This window comes from Buteo buteo, chromosome 22 (genome assembly GCF_964188355.1).
Source record: "Buteo buteo chromosome 22, bButBut1.hap1.1, whole genome shotgun sequence".
Classification (NCBI taxonomy): Eukaryota; Metazoa; Chordata; class Aves; order Accipitriformes; family Accipitridae; genus Buteo; species Buteo buteo.
Genome location: NC_134192.1, coordinates 14284184 through 14299667, shown reverse-complemented (window position 1 = coordinate 14299667; position 15484 = coordinate 14284184). Strand labels below are relative to the sequence as shown.

The 15484-nt window shown below is 39.6% G+C and overlaps 1 protein-coding gene across 7 annotated transcripts in view; it reads left to right on the top strand.

Annotated features, from left to right (window-relative positions):
• The window catches only part of TAF1 (TATA-box binding protein associated factor 1), a 33815-nt gene extending 18624 nt beyond the window's left edge, over window positions 1–15191 (top strand). For 5 of the 7 annotated variants that reach the window (XM_075054319.1, XM_075054318.1, XM_075054320.1 and 2 more), the window contains exons 24-40: window positions 793–1006; window positions 1270–1435; window positions 1601–1812; window positions 2055–2163; window positions 2371–2469; window positions 3190–3367; window positions 4717–4784; window positions 5167–5289; window positions 6411–6503; window positions 6579–6663; window positions 7184–7251; window positions 7333–7449; window positions 10275–10400; window positions 11696–11794; window positions 12080–12230; window positions 13022–13199; window positions 14244–15191. In XM_075054319.1, coding sequence (XP_074910420.1) covers window positions 793–1006; window positions 1270–1435; window positions 1601–1812; window positions 2055–2163; window positions 2371–2469; window positions 3190–3367; window positions 4717–4784; window positions 5167–5289; window positions 6411–6503; window positions 6579–6663; window positions 7184–7251; window positions 7333–7449; window positions 10275–10400; window positions 11696–11794; window positions 12080–12230; window positions 13022–13199; window positions 14244–14460 — 2303 coding nt within the window. In that variant the 3' untranslated portion in view covers window positions 14461–15191. The remainder of the gene's footprint in view (window positions 1–792; window positions 1007–1269; window positions 1436–1600; window positions 1813–2054; window positions 2164–2370; window positions 2470–3189; window positions 3368–4716; window positions 4785–5166; window positions 5290–6410; window positions 6504–6578; window positions 6664–7183; window positions 7252–7332; window positions 7450–10274; window positions 10401–11695; window positions 11795–12079; window positions 12231–13021; window positions 13200–14243) is intronic. The other 2 variants (XM_075054321.1, XM_075054324.1) reach the window with 1 other exon arrangement.
• Window positions 15192–15484: the final 293 nt, after the last annotated feature.

Here is a 15484-nt window from a genome sequence, read left to right as displayed (position 1 = left end):
CCAGATTTGGATCTCCTGGAGATGTGCTTATTCTAAGTGCATTCCAATAGAGAACTTGACATGTCCCTAAATGGCAGGTAAAAGTGTTTGACCTGCGAATGAACTTCTGTCTGTATGACAGTGCTCCTGACCACTGTTACTTGTTGTATGTGTTTGAGCAAAGTTGAGCTCTGCTGCATCTGGGACATTATTATTGCTGTTGGAAACCCAGATTGAGAATAAATCACTACTTAAATAATTACTGGAATAATTTAGTAAGGGATATGTGGAAGATTTGCTGATGATTGTTGCCTTATGAAAAGATATTCAGTGTTATTTTGAACAAAATCTCTCAACCAAAATTATGGATGGTGCTGGAAAGATTCTGTGGTCACATGAGACAAGGCTAGCTCACTGTTTTTAACACTAGTTGGAGAACTGGATAATCGTTGACCTTCAGATTCTGCCAGATCTCCATACCTATGATCAAAACCACTGTAACTATAAGCAATCTGCAGGGCCATGTTGCAGTTGCCTTACAAGTTGCACTTAGTCACCTGCGGGTCCTTGTTGACTGTAGGTGTTCCTTCTGGCTTTATAATCTATGTGGATAATTCAGTAGGTTACTTTTGTTTCAGATTGATATATGTCATGATAAGAAAACATGAACAAGCAAGGGAAAGACTTCTATTGCTTAGGTTTTCCTGAATTTGTGTCTTGGAAGTTTTTAGGCCAAAACTATCTGCTGTATTTAAACAATGATGTTTCTACAGTGTGAAAGAAATTAAAAGTAAATAAAACGCTCTCTTGTAGCATCAGCTTCAGGAGCCTCAGCAAACTCTCACAAAGATGATGACACTGCCTCTGTAACCAGCCTTAATTCCTCTGCCACTGGCCGCCGCCTCAAAATCTATCGCACGTTTAGAGATGAGGATGGGAAAGAATATGTGAGGTGCGAGACAGTTCGCAAGCCCGCTGTTATTGACGCCTACTGCCGAATACGGACTACCAAGGATGAAGAGTTCATGTAAGACCTATATGATTTTTTTCTGTTGTTTTTTTTTCTTTTTAACTTTGTCTGTAGACTATTTCATTCTTTTGGCAGTATGAAGAAGGGTAGAATTGAGTGTAGAAGCCCAGCAATGTAATTGTGTAGAGAGAGAGAGAGATTTAAGGCTGTCCATTTGGAGGGTATTATGAATTTTGTGCAGTGATTGACCTGGCAGAAGGGTACCTGGTAAATCATCAACTCAGATGAAAAACTTGTATTTTGGCTCCCCCCCCCACTAGACGAAAGTTTGCTCTATTTGATGAGCAGCACCGTGAGGAAATGCGGAAGGAGCGGCGCAGGATCCAGGAACAATTACGGCGGTTAAAACGGAACCAAGAAAAAGAGAAACTCAAGGGCCCTCCAGAAAAGAAGCCCAAGAAAATGAAAGAGCGTCCAGACTTGAAAGTAAGCATATCCATCTGTAAAGCGTGGTAACAGGTCTTGGGTATTGGAGAAGTTTTTTGTTCTGCTGTTGTACTAGTCTGACTAGGGACTTCTAATGATACTTTGCCTCTAAACTAGGAGCCTATGTATGAATTCTGATCTGTCATCTTTCTTACATTTTTGCAGCTGAAATGTGGAGCATGTGGTGCAATTGGCCATATGAGGACTAATAAGTTCTGCCCTCTTTACTACCAAACAAATGCCCCACCTTCTAATCCTGTTGCAATGACAGAGGAGCAGGAGGAAGAGCTGGAAAAAACAGTCATTCACAATGATAATGAAGAACTCATCAAAGTAGAAGGAACAAAAATTGTCCTGGGAAAACAACTGATTGAGAGGTAAGGGAAGAAGCAGAGATACTGGTAGGTAGAAAGAAAAAACAATTCAGAGCTTAGTGTGGAATACTCATGTATATTAATCACAGAAATAAAGTGACAGGGCTTTATATAGACTGTTACTATGTATTTCAATTGCGTATTTAGTATTATGGCAGATGGGACCAGAGCCAATGCTGGGGGACAAATGGTCTTGATTCACAAGAGGGCTAGAGAAAGTATTACACTTTTTTGTTTTCACCTAGTGCGGATGAGGTTCGCAGGAAATCACTGGTCCTGAAGTTTCCTAAACAGCAGCTTCCTCCAAAGAAGAAGCGGCGAGTAGGGACAACCGTTCACTGTGATTATCTGAATGTAAGTGAAGGTGTTACTGAGCTGATTGCAGCATCTTTATTTCTTTTTGTACTAACTGGTCAGTTTATTTACTACTCCTGTGCATCCTCCGCATGCAACACAGATACCTGCCCAGTAAATTAATAAACTAAATTGCCTAGGATTTCTGTGGGTAAATATTTTGCATCTTGGAACTGCCTTAATTTTTCTGCCTCTGATTTTTTTTAGCGTCCTCATAAATCTATCCACCGACGGCGAACAGATCCCATGGTGACACTGTCATCCATCTTGGAGGGCATCATCAATGACATAAGGGATCTTCCTAATGTAAGCTTAAGCTATGAGACCAATAACCTATGTCTTGAGCAATATGGCTGAAGTAGGTTATGTGTTGTAGACACCAACATTAGGCTAGGCTTTTCTGAGATGAGTGGTGTGCCAGCCCTTTCCCTCCTGCCCTGCATACAGTTGGTGTGCATTATTTCCTAAGTTATCTCAGCTCAGAATCTTTTTGAGGTGAAAGCATCCATATGAGAAAATAATGTTAAATAGTTCTGTATGGATACATATTCAAAGCCTGGGATGTGACCACCTCCCCCCTCCCCTGCCCAAAACCAGAAAAAGATGCATAACACTCGAATGTAGCAATGTGGAATAATTTTATATATGTGGCACTGGAGCAAATTGTGTACTTCACTCTTTCTGACCAGACTTCACCAGAAACTTCCACAATCAAAAGATTAAAAGGAAGATTTGAGTTGAAAAGAGAATTTAAAGTTCACTTTCTTGACTTTTGTGCTGCATAACCAAAAATATATTCTGCGAATTTTTTGTGAGATTTTTCTTCTTAAAATGGTATTAAAGAACATTTTGTAGAACAAAGTGATAGCTACTGTGGGGCTGAGCTTACCGTATTTTTCCTGGTGCAGTTAAGAAACTGTGTAAACGTTTTATACATTAGTGTCTATTCAACTGTGGAGGTTAAACTGAGATTAGCTGTGCTAGTACTGTGGTAATAAGCATTCATTGTTTTCTTTTCATCCTCAGACATACCCCTTTCATACACCTGTAAATCCAAAAGTTGTCAAAGATTATTATAAGATTATTACTCGGCCCATGGATTTACAGACCCTGCGTGAAAATGTTCGTAAGCGACAGTACCCATCCCGAGAAGAGTTCAGAGAACATCTGGAACTAATTGTTAAGAACAGTGCTACATACAATGGTAGGCTATTAACAACACAGGGAAACTGTGTTTCTGCTGATACATTGTACATGTATGAGGTGTAGATCTTTTATTTTTAGAAGTAACAAAAGCAACAGAAAAGCAGAATAAATTAAGGTGGCAACAATAAACATATGTTCTTCCAGATATACCTGAAAGACTATATGAATGTTAATGATCTAATTCATAAATAAGAAGTGGACTCTAGCATTTAACAATAACTAAATGATGACTGTGATGTAGTAACTGAAGTTCAGTAATGGACCTATCAATGACTGAAGACACTGGTGCATGAATTAAGTCAAACTGCAGTGAAGCTAAACAAAACATTATTTTCAGCAGACTACTTAATGAGTGTCGTTCCCTTTTGCTTTCAGACGTGGATCAGTGGGGAGATACTTGTGAACTTATTTTCTCAATATTATGCTTTAGTGAACAAATCTTTTAATACAAATAGGAAGCCATTGCCTTGGAGCATCCAGCTTTGAGTAGAGTTTATTGTAATGATTTTTGCATATTTTGGTTCTTAGTTGCAATAAATTTTTCCCCATTTGGGAAGGTCAGAAAGCTAGTTTAAAAAAACAAAAAGTGTAGATTCTGCAGTAGAGCATGCATCTGCTGGGGAAAAGTGCTGATTCATTGAGTGATTATAGGTCAGCTCTATTCTGACTGCTGATAGAAAGGTCTTTGTCCAAAAAGTATTCATTTGATAAATTAAAAAACCTCTCAGCTGTGTTGAGTTTCTCTGGGCTGTGCAGCATTCAAGGTGACACTGACAGCACTGGTTTTGTGCCTTTACTGCTTCCTTTATTATTTTGACAGCTAAGTCCCTGTTTTATCCTAATAAATGAATTTTTTTTTTTTATAGTTCTGTTGCAAATACTTGCTTCCATGTCTGAGGAATCATGACATTATTTAAAGCTGTGGTTTTCTTATATTCTGAATATTCCTTAAATGTCCATCTTGCCTTCCTTAGCAGTTCTGCTTCACTGACTGGATTTAGTGAAGCAAACAGAAATTTCATGACTTATACTCTGAAAGTTTGGCAAAGGTGGAGGGCTGAGCAGCCAGTCTTCCACAGGCACAGCTGCTTTCACATAGGGTTCCCAAACCTTAATAGAATGCATACCAGAAGTGTGAATGTTTGCTATAAATAACCTTTTCTCATATAAAATCCATACTAAACTTTAGTAATTGTGTGTATTGAGAATATACTTGAGGATATACTCCTGACTGTGCTAGAAATATAATCAGTGATGCTTTAGGAGAAAAGATTAAGTCATATTTTGACATAATTGGCCTTTTTAATCAGGCTGGAGTATCTCACTGTACTTGCTGTGTGTTTGCAGGGCCAAAGCACTCACTGACACAGATATCTCAGTCCATGCTGGACCTGTGTGATGAAAAGCTAAAAGAGGCAAGTCTTGTGAATGAGTTGTGATCAGAGCGGAGAGGGGATGGATGGTCAGGGGTGGTTGAGGACTTTGAGGACAGAGGACATAAGTAGGCAAAACACAGGGCTTTAAGGAGAGTAGAAGAATAAGGGAACTCCTCCCCCCACCCCAGGGTGTATTTGAATTTTTACAAATTTAAACAGTTCACATTGGAGTCTTTCTCAAAACACAGATGCTTGTTTGTTACTCTGTAGTTATTTTATCTTGTATGTAAACTATTATCCCCCTTTTATTTACAAGTGTCTTCATAAAAAGGTGAATGGGAGTCTTTTTGGCACAGAGTATCCTGATAATAACAGTTATTAATCTAGGGTCAGCCACTGATGTTTCTTACTTTTATTGCAGAAGGAAGATAAACTGGCTCGATTAGAAAAAGCAATTAATCCCCTCCTGGATGATGATGATCAAGTGGCCTTTTCCTTCATTTTGGATAACATTGTCACTCAAAAGATGATGGCAGTTCCAGATGTAAGTTGCTTGAGTGGAGTGTGTGTGTGATGTGCAAAATTATAGTCCTGTGGCTGTGTATTTACGTTGTGGTGGTTAGTGCACTGACAGAAAGAAAAAAAAAAAAAAGAAAGAAGAGTGCTCTGTCAGGGAGCTAGCCTGTGATTTTCTGACTGGCACAGACATACCGGTACTCGTTCCCTTCACTGGAGCAAAGGTGCAGAAGTGAAGGCTGGGTTCAAGTTCTTTTTTCTGGCTGCTCTCACTCATGGATAGTGCCTGTATCAACCTCCCATTAGTATGAAGTCACTGATTATCATTAAGCATGGTCATTATAAAACATACTCTTCTCCTGCTGCTTATAGCACTTGCTTTGGTAGATCTTGAAGCGCTCTGCAAAGGTACTGTTTTCAGGTGCAAATGAAACACAAGCTGATTTCTAATTGATCAGGTTTACCCAGTGTTGTACTAGTTCGTTAGTATTAAAAAAAACCAAACCCTTAAGCTTACCAAATAAAACTGCACAGATAAGGATTTCAGTGTCACTCTTCTATAATGTATATTATGTCTGAATGGAGTAAGGAACAAAAGTCTGTAGTGGTTAGACTGAATGAGTGAGGGCTTAATGCCTGTCGTCTTTAAAACTTTGTTGTTTTCATTCTCTGTTGTCACCAGGTTCTCATTTCTGATGCTTAGAAACAGATTTTAGGGTTTTTCTATGCCGTCGCACCATGATGAACTGTTAAATTGGTATACATAGCCCCGGTTGTGAGATCAGGCTTAGGTTTATATTCTTCACTTATTGTAAAAGCAATGAGTGTTCTTGCTGGACACTGCAGTTATGTTGTGGAGGAAACAGTTATATTAAATAGAAAAGTCCTTTGTATGACTATTATTTTGTATTACGTGTTCCTACTGTCAAACATATCAACGGGCCTAGTTAAAAATCCAACTGGTAGATCTTTTTTTCTGTGTCCCTCCTGAAGCTAAACGATTGGATTCAAGATGCCTTGTGATAAATACTTCCCATACATTTTGGGTGTTAGTCAGTTCTGGAGACTTGTTTTATGAAATTTGTAGCTCAAACTGTAAAAAAATTCTACACAGAAGCTTTCTAAACCTGTCTGTTTTCTTTCCTTTAGTCTTGGCCATTTCATCATCCAGTTAACAAAAAGTTTGTTCCTGATTATTACAAAGTGATTGCTAATCCAATGGATCTGGAGACTATCCGCAAGGTGTGTAGCTTGAACAGAGCAGCTGCTTGAGAGATGTTTAGACTTGATTACTTACTGGGTGACAATCTCTTCCAGAATATCTCCAAACACAAATACCAGAACAGAGACACTTTCCTGGATGATGTTAACCTCATCCTTGCCAACAGCATTAAGTACAACGGTAGGTGGTAAAAATAAGGCTTCAGCTGCCTTCTGTACTTAAATGAATACATCTGTGCACCTGTTCAGTAGTGCTGTCAAAGCCTGAAGCTGTGCATCCTGAGCTTGATTGTTGATTTCCTTTTCTGCTGAGAAAAGAGATGCTTATACAGTGATGTTTTCACAGTCCCATGGTGCTTTATTTACCATCTGGTGCAGAATGAGGCAGTTACAATTTGGGGAGGATTTTCTGCTTGTTCCATACACATCTCTGCTTCAGTGATTTATTTCTGGGAATTTCCTTGAGATTGACAGGGTACAACCTTCCTATCTCCTAAATCATATTTTTAATGCTGGAACAAACTGATTGCTGTTTGTTAGCTGAATGTGAACCCTGCTTTATATTTCTTCTTAGATCACACGGTGTTGGGATTTAGGGACCTGTTTCATGAGAGCTGTGTAACCAAAACCTGTCTTTCTGTCTCAGCAGCTGGAACTGACCAAATGTCAGAATGCATAAAGAGATTTGTTTCTTACCACAGGGTCAGACAGTCAGTACACAAAAACAGCCCAGGAGATTGTAAACATCTGTTACCAAACTTTAGCTGAGGTATGTGGACAACTCTACTGTAATATTTTTGTATGTTTGAATTTTCTGTTCTGCAACCTTAGCAAGCTTGTTTGTTCTTAGTATGATGAGCACCTGACTCAACTTGAGAGAGACATCTCTACTGCTAAGGAAGCAGCACTAGAGGAGGCAGATCTGGAAAGTCTTGATCCTATGACCCCTGGTCCCTACACTCCACAGGCAAGTGACCAAGCAAAGTTTTTGCTTCCTCCCTTTTAGTTTCAATTTCCTGGATGTTTGATCTAGAGGTGCCTCTTTGTTCACTGTTCTCGATCTGTCTGCAGTTAGTAGAGTATCTTGTTGGATGGTGTGCTAACAGCTATTTTTTAAGGATAAATATGAGAAGCGGTTATGATGCTTCAGAGAGTGAGATACCTAAGACAAAGAAGGTAATTTTCCAAGCAACTCACAAAACCAGTCTCAAAATGAGCTGTGTACAGTCAGGTACAACTGAATGTTTGTTGGAAATTCAGAGACTGTACAAGTGTAGCAGTTAGAAACCCTTGGAAGGCAAGCAGTGAAAAGGTAAGGAGAACATAAGGAAAAAACATCAATACTGTAATGCTAAGAAGCCAGAGAGCTGTTTGGTGCAGTATTGTTGAAGAGGCTTATTGCTATGAGCAAAGAAACTGCCTAATGTGGTCAGTGAAGTACAACTGCTCTGCATTCTTTGGTGAGATTCTTTACATTTCTTTATTTTGGTTCTAATGGAAATAACATTTTTTACTCCTCATTATTATTTTATAGCAGACAATAGTGTGTGTCAGTTATTTTGTATGTCTTATAAACCCAGTTGGAAGCATAATTTATACTGGAGATTGTATGACAGGCTGCTTTTTCAGTGTTTACAGTTTGGCAAAGTTTAATAAGCTATTTAGACTTTTTAAAGTGCTGCTGCTTCCCTTGGGCTGTTTGGTTGTTTTGAAAAACATCAGTAAAAAACTTTCATGAGGAATGGCAAATTCGTTCCTGAAAAATAAAATTGCCTTTGGAATTTGCGTGATTAAATTAGGTAACTGTTCAGGGAATGTCATCCTAATGTCTGAGATGTGCCTTTTGTTTATTTGGAAAAACTGTTGAAGTTCATAAGCCTTGGGAAAGATCTCTCTGCTAATAACTGAATGATCATAATTCAAATGTTGTATACCTAGTGTAGGAAGACAGAGCAAAGCTTTCTTTGCAGTTGTTCATCCCAATTGTAGACCAATAATTTTTCTATTCTGTACAAGTCTGGTGTGATTACATCTGGAAAGTTGCATTTAATTTTAGTAAAGTCAGAGCAGAAAAGAGTGGCTTGAAGTTCAGGAACAATTTAAGATCTTATAAAGATTATTTTTAAGAGAAAAATGAGTTTAAAATTTTTTAGGAAATAAGTATGCAAAGATTATATGGCTGAAGCCAGGATAGCAGGCTGCAAACAATTTTGAGGCAGTATGTAACACCCTGCATCCATCTCTCCCCCCCCCACCCCCTGCCAAATGTAGCCTTTTAGGAGGCTAGAAAGAATTTCCTAGGAATGATGATTGAACTCAGTGGGGTGGGAATACTGAAACTGAGTATCACAGAAAAAGACCTTCCTGGCAATGGGAAGTGCCAGGCTTCAAAGGAGTCATCGGTGATTAGTTGTTTAAACTATCTATTGACACATTTCAAGGAAGATTAGATGGAATCAAGGATGATCCCAATACCTCAGAGAATGAGGGACAAAAATGTCGTTCTTCTCTCTATCTGATCGTTTCCTTCCCAAGAGCCATATTACCTGTTCTGATTTTTTTTCCCAAGTTGGTGGTCAGGAGAGAGGAAAAGAGGCCCGAGTAGTGAACTGCCTATTAGTTGTCTGCTCCTTCTCTGTGCTTGCTAAAGGAGGGAGCTTCCTGAGCTCCTCCCTTGAACTTGTCATCTGAAGGCCACCCTTTCCCTTTGCTTCTTGGCTGAAGGTACACTGCCACTTCCCACACTTCCAAACTTGTCACAGATGGCAGGTCTGGTGCTGGTTGCTTGGTTTTAGTTCCCTTTATTTCCAATGCCATTGTGATGACTAATAATTATCTCCCCATATGTGTTTTCAGGAGCTGGACTCCAGGATATAAAAAGCAGATAGAGCAACTAGAGAGCTGTCTGTGGTTTACATGTCTGTTTACATTCTTGGGAAGCCTGTTTTGCCCAGTTTAAATGGTATTGCTGCTGCTCTTAACACTTTCAGGATTGTCATGATACATACACTGTGTATTATAAGGGCATTTCATCAAAATACTAACCTGTAGTTAGAGGTCAAATGGCATGCAAACTACAGACTAGCTTTTAGAACACTTTATCCAAACCCCTCTTTTTTCTTGCTTTTGTCAGCTTTAGGGACTCTTGAGACAGTTATTTACCTAGCAAAGCTTCAACTTTCAGTCAATTCTATTTCATATGCGATAGACTTTATCCAGTTCTGATAGCAGCATTTCTGGGTGCAACACCATTTCCATCATAGGAATGGAAATTAAAAGGGCCATGCTGAGTCAAACCAAAGGTTGATATAATCAAGTATTCTGTCTCTGGCAGGGACCAGAAGTGGATGCAAACATACAGCGATCCTTCTTACAGCAAAGCCTCTCTACTTCTGGCAATTGGCCGTTCAGGCACCTTAAACGGGTGTTGCATCTGGACCTTTGTATTTATGAGCTGCAGAGAGGTCTATTCTCTACAACTCTATCTAATCCTTTTGGATTCCATTTACAATTTTGGCCTCTGTAGGATTGCACTGCATAGAAGTACTGACTTCTATTTTAAAATCTGCTATTTGGCAAACTTCAAACCTGAGGTTGTGAGCTGTTGCGTTTTACCATGTTTGTTCTTTAAGAATAAATAGCTTATTTTGATTAAACAGTGTTTAATAATATAAACACCGTGCCAAAAAATGCATTTAGTCCTGAAATCCCAGTCTTGCCTCTCAAGATACTGTTCTAGTCTCAGTTCAGTGCCTGAGAATGTTATGTCTCCTGTTTCCACATACACTTTAGCCACCTGATTTGTATGATACCAACACTTCCCTCAGTATGTCACATGATGCTTCAGTCTATCAAGATGAGAGCAATTTGTCTGCTATGGACACTCCCATCACTACCCCAGAGAAGCGAGGAACTCAGGTCAGAATCCTCCATTTTTTCATGTGGTTGGAGAGTTGGGTTGTAAAGCAAATTAGTGAAAGGAGGCAAATTACTTTGTAGGAAACAGGTGACAAAAGGATCAGCAGGTTTCCCAAGCAGAGAAGGAATCAGCTTCAAAAGTTATGCAATTTCCTTCATTTTGACTGCTCTGAGGGAAAAAGAAAAAATTAAAGAGCGCTGGGAATTTTGCGCAGTGCAAAACAAAGAATAGAGAATCAAAAGTTGGAAGAGAATCTGCCTAAGGCCAGATATTTGTTTGCTTCACAATTTCTGGGAGTAGAAACCTGGTGACTCGTGTTACAAAGGGCTAATATGCAATCCCTTGTTGATTCTGAATAGGGGAATGGTGATGTATATTCTACATATTTGGATGATGATAATTAGATTATTATGGTTGCATCCAGTAACGATTAGAACCTGTACAAACACCTAGGAAGAGATGGTTGCCACTGTAGGTACCTTATAGTTGTAAAAGAAAAAAAAGCAGACAGGTTAAAGTTACTAAATCAGTATAAATGAACTTGTTACAGTAACCATAGAATATTTTTTTTCATAGTCTTTATTCTGTATTAAACAACAAAAAAATTGTTGGAGGAGAGAGAATAACGGAAGGAGATGCAGTAATATGACCATGAAAATAAATTACCAGGAGGAGGAAGAAGGTGAGGAGTGCCACAAGACTGAATGTGGTACCAGAAAGGCTAGTAAGAGCTATTCTGAGCAATCCAGACAAACAGAGTTTGAATATGAATAGTTCCATCTAGTATTGTGGCTGGCTGTAGCTTTGAGAATGCTTCTAGGTGATAAGTCTTCAAGCTTTCTATAGACTTTAAATTTATAGTCTTTGGGACAGAATCTGCATGTCCTCTCTACCTTGGACTCATTGTGACTGAGGGAAGAACAGGAGAAGATCTGTTGGAAACTGACATCTGCTTTTAAAATATTTTGTGAAAATAAGCACTTCTTAAGATCTAGTGGTATTTTCCAGAAATAGCTAGGTAAACAAAGGACTCTGGTACTGTAAGGCTGGAGATTCCCTTTTCAAGGATGAGCCCATCAGGATAAAAGTGTGTGGAGACTGTGTGCTCTCTGATCTTGGAATAAAAAGAGAAAGGATCCTTGCTCTGAGAGTGATTTACATATATTTTTCTTTTTGTCTTTCCCCTCCCTGTACTGCCGCACACATTATTGTGGTCCAGATGTCAGTCATACCCTTTGGTTTGTGTCCAGTATTGCCTTCCTCAATGGTATTGCTATTTGTGTTCCCCATTCAGATGCGCCAGGGGCGAGGTAGGCTGGGTGAGGAAGACTCTGACGTAGATATTGAAGGGTTTGATGAGGATGATGATGGGAAACCTAAGACTCCAGCCCCAGTGAGTATATTTACAGAAATCCCAGCCATAGTCTATGTGTTGACTTGCATACTTGTGGTAGAAGTCTCTATAGTGTAAAAGTTGTCTGCTGTGCCTGCCATCCTGAAAGACAGCAGTATTTATAGCAATAGCTAGACTTTTAAATGTAGTTTTAAAATGTTAACATTATGAAATGAGTGAATGCTTCAGAATGAATAGTATGATAAATAGTAGGCATATGCTGGAAATGGCAGCAGTAGTTTATATGTTGTTTGATCTTCACTATCCCTGTTCTGTATGACCTAGGAAGTTGAAGATGCAGACGGTGACCTTGCTGATGAAGAAGAAGGATCAGCCCAGCAGACGCAGGCCAGTGTCCTCTATGAAGATTTGCTCATGTCAGATGGAGAGGACGATGATGATGGGAGTGATGAAGAGGGAGATAATCCTTTCTCATGTAGGTGTCCTTTTTTATAAAAGGTTGAATAGGAACTGGTTGTTCACAAACCCAGCTAATCTTCTTATGCTTCCATCACAAAAACATACAGTAGAGAGCACACAGCATAACTGGGATATGTAGGCCAGGTGGCCTAGTAGTCAAAAAGCAGGAGAGACCAAAGGGCCAGTTGAGAAAACTGGATGAACATAAATGGAACTGAAAACAAAGTGGAATAGGAGTGCTGTAAGTATGGACACAAAAGAAAGCAGAGTTAAGACAAGATCTGGTCTATTATATTTCATAAAGTGAAACTGCAAATGGTTCCGAAAAGACTGGGACTATGATTTGGTGTGCAGAGGTAGGAATGGGCAGTTTAGTAAAAGCACAACATTTATTTTGATATGAAACAGTGTGGTTAATGTTACCAAGAACTGGAAGAGGTGTCTAGAGGTTCTTCAGATTGTTTCCCTGTTTTACTAAAAAACTTGCCATGCAGAAGAGCTTATAGTGGTATTTAGCGATGGCTTCTGAAAATTATTAGGGGGGAAAAAGGGGGAATTATTCAGAGTAGACAAGCAAATAAGGCCTTTTTGAGTAATGGTGGTAATGAGATTGCTTTTGAGTAACATCAGAATTGGGTCCTCAGTAAGTGGTATCACCTCCCAGATACCCTTTCTGCTACCTTGTGGAGACACTACTTGGTGTACATTCCTTACAGTCAATATTGTAGCCTTTAAACAAAGACAATGGGTATGTAACTGCCAGAACAAAACTGTTGATTTGTGACCAAATGTTGGTTTATTACACAGCTATCCAACTGAGTGAGAGTGGCAGCGACTCAGATGTGGAGCCCAATGCAGTGAGACCTAAACAACCTCACGTTCTTCAAGAGAACACACGAATGGGCATGGACAATGAAGAAAGCATGATGTCGTATGAAGGAGATGGTGGGGAGACATCTCATGTTATGGAGGACAGTAATATCAGGTAAGGAGAGCTGAGAATCTTGTTAAAATAATTCTTCAAAATCCCTTCTCTTAAAGATTTCTGAAGTGTTTATCATAAAAAGCTGAAGAATATCTCACGTTTATTAAGTTAGTCACTGTTTTCAGTGTTGCAACCATAATTACCATAATTGCAATTTACTTATCAACAGAAATTTGGTTTTGCTGTTAGATTTTTCACTAATAAAAATGTTAGTTAAATTAAAAAAAAAAAAATCTTTCTTGTAGGTTAGATTATTTCCTGTACCTAGTGGTTTTTGAAGGCAGGACAAATAAAGGTTTTTATAGGTTATCTCAGAAACTAGAAGATGCCTTTGAAGTTAAAAGATGATTTAGCTGATTACCCCCCCCCCCCCCCCCAAAGAATAAACATTTCCTTACTTGAAAGCAAACTGCTTAGTTAAAGTCCAAAAGAATAGGAATAGGCATATTCTGTATTTTGGAAGGAGTTCCATTATTAGAAAATGACAAGTACAGCACTATCAGCTTTATTTTTTTGCATTTACTTGAGAATACTCTTCCTTCTCTGGCCATTTTGTGGAGTATTATCATTAGATTCTCTGTTCTTTTTCTACTTATGAAATTCAGTCTCTTAATGCTGCTATTGATATTTGCATAATAAATGATTGTACAGGCAGCTATGCTGGGTCAGGCAAATGGTTGGTCCAGCCCAGTACCTTGACAACAGTCAGCAGAAAATGCTAGAGAAGATAACTAGAATGGGCTGTCTGCCTTTTTGTCTGCACTAAACATGACAGATGGAAGGTGTTGGAGCGGTCTGTTTTTCCTGCCTTGAGTATATCAGAGTGGGATGAGGATGCTGGTAGACAATTGTTTCATCAGGAGAACTGTTTTTTTTTATTTTGTTTTAAAAAGTGGCCATTGACAGAATTAAAGTGTACAGTGGTTCCAAGTGTTCCACAAGGACTTCAAGCCAGGGAACTTTTACAGGAGTTAAATACAGAATTGTTGGTATCAGCAGCTGATTTGAAATGATGGTATAGTAAGAGTATTTTCTTTCTTCTAGTTATGGCAGCTACGAAGAACCAGATCCAAAGTCCAACACAAGAGATACTAGTTTCAGCAGTATTGGAGGGTATGAGATCTCAGAAGAGGAGGAAGAGGAAGAGCAGCAGCGCTCTGGGCCGAGTGTATTAAGTCAGGTCCATCTGTCTGAGGATGAAGAAGACAGTGAGGACTTTCATTCTATTGCAGGAGACAGTGACCTGGACTCAGATGAATAAACTCCTTTTCCTGAGATGGCGGTCATCCTGGGCTACTCTTGGCTCCCGAATTTCTCTTGTCCTAGTTTTGGTATAAGGAACAGCGTAGTGTGGCCTGTGTTAACAAGAAGTAGATTTTTTTTTTTATATATAATATCGTAATTGGTTATAAAACGTGTTATGTGACTGAGTAAATGGTGAAAATAAGCTTTAGACAAGCATGCCCTGCTGAAGTTTTGGGTTGTTGTAGCCTGTACTGGTTCCAGAATCCTGACGAAGATTTGTATGGTTTGTTCTTCAGTCTTGTAGATGTAAAATAATTTCTCATAAATACTGACCTGTTGGATACATGCATCTCTGTCGGGAAAAAAAAAAACTTGCTCAGAGTAACATACCTGCTGTTGATAAACAACTATAAAAGAGTTTTCATTTCATTAAAGGGAAGGCTTTTCTCAGGGACCACAGCATGAATGCAGTGTCTGAAGTCTTACACCTGACTGGTTTTTATAATTGTCTTAACTACTTTGAATGCTTAAGTAAACAGCTGCCCTATATATTTTTTTTTTGAAGTCACAATTAGTCCCAGAAATCAGAATTTAGTAATGTGAGTCTTCAGGAAGGCTTATTATTCACAGGCGCTTCCTCATTTTCAGTCACCTGGAAAGCAGGGGCAGACTCTGGTATTCTGTGTGAAATTCTGCTGTACTGCCGACTGAGTTCATGTAAATAAAACTCGAGAAGGTTTAAACACGCGCTGCTTTTATTGCCGTCTCTCCGCGCCCCAGTATGCCTGGCCGGCGAGCGCAGGTGCCGTGGCCGGGCCTGGGGGTCCCCGCTCGCCCCAGCCTTGCCTTTCCAGCAGGCCCCGCCCGCACCCGGATGTATCGCGGACGCCATGTGCGTAGGATCCGCACGGCGGAGGGTGGTTGCGCACGCGCAGTTGCTCTGCGTTCGTCGCAACATATTTGCGCGGAAGGATACCTAAGCCGACAAAGATGAATGTCCACTCGGCGAGGCGAGTGCTGCCGGAGGGCGGGCTTGGCGG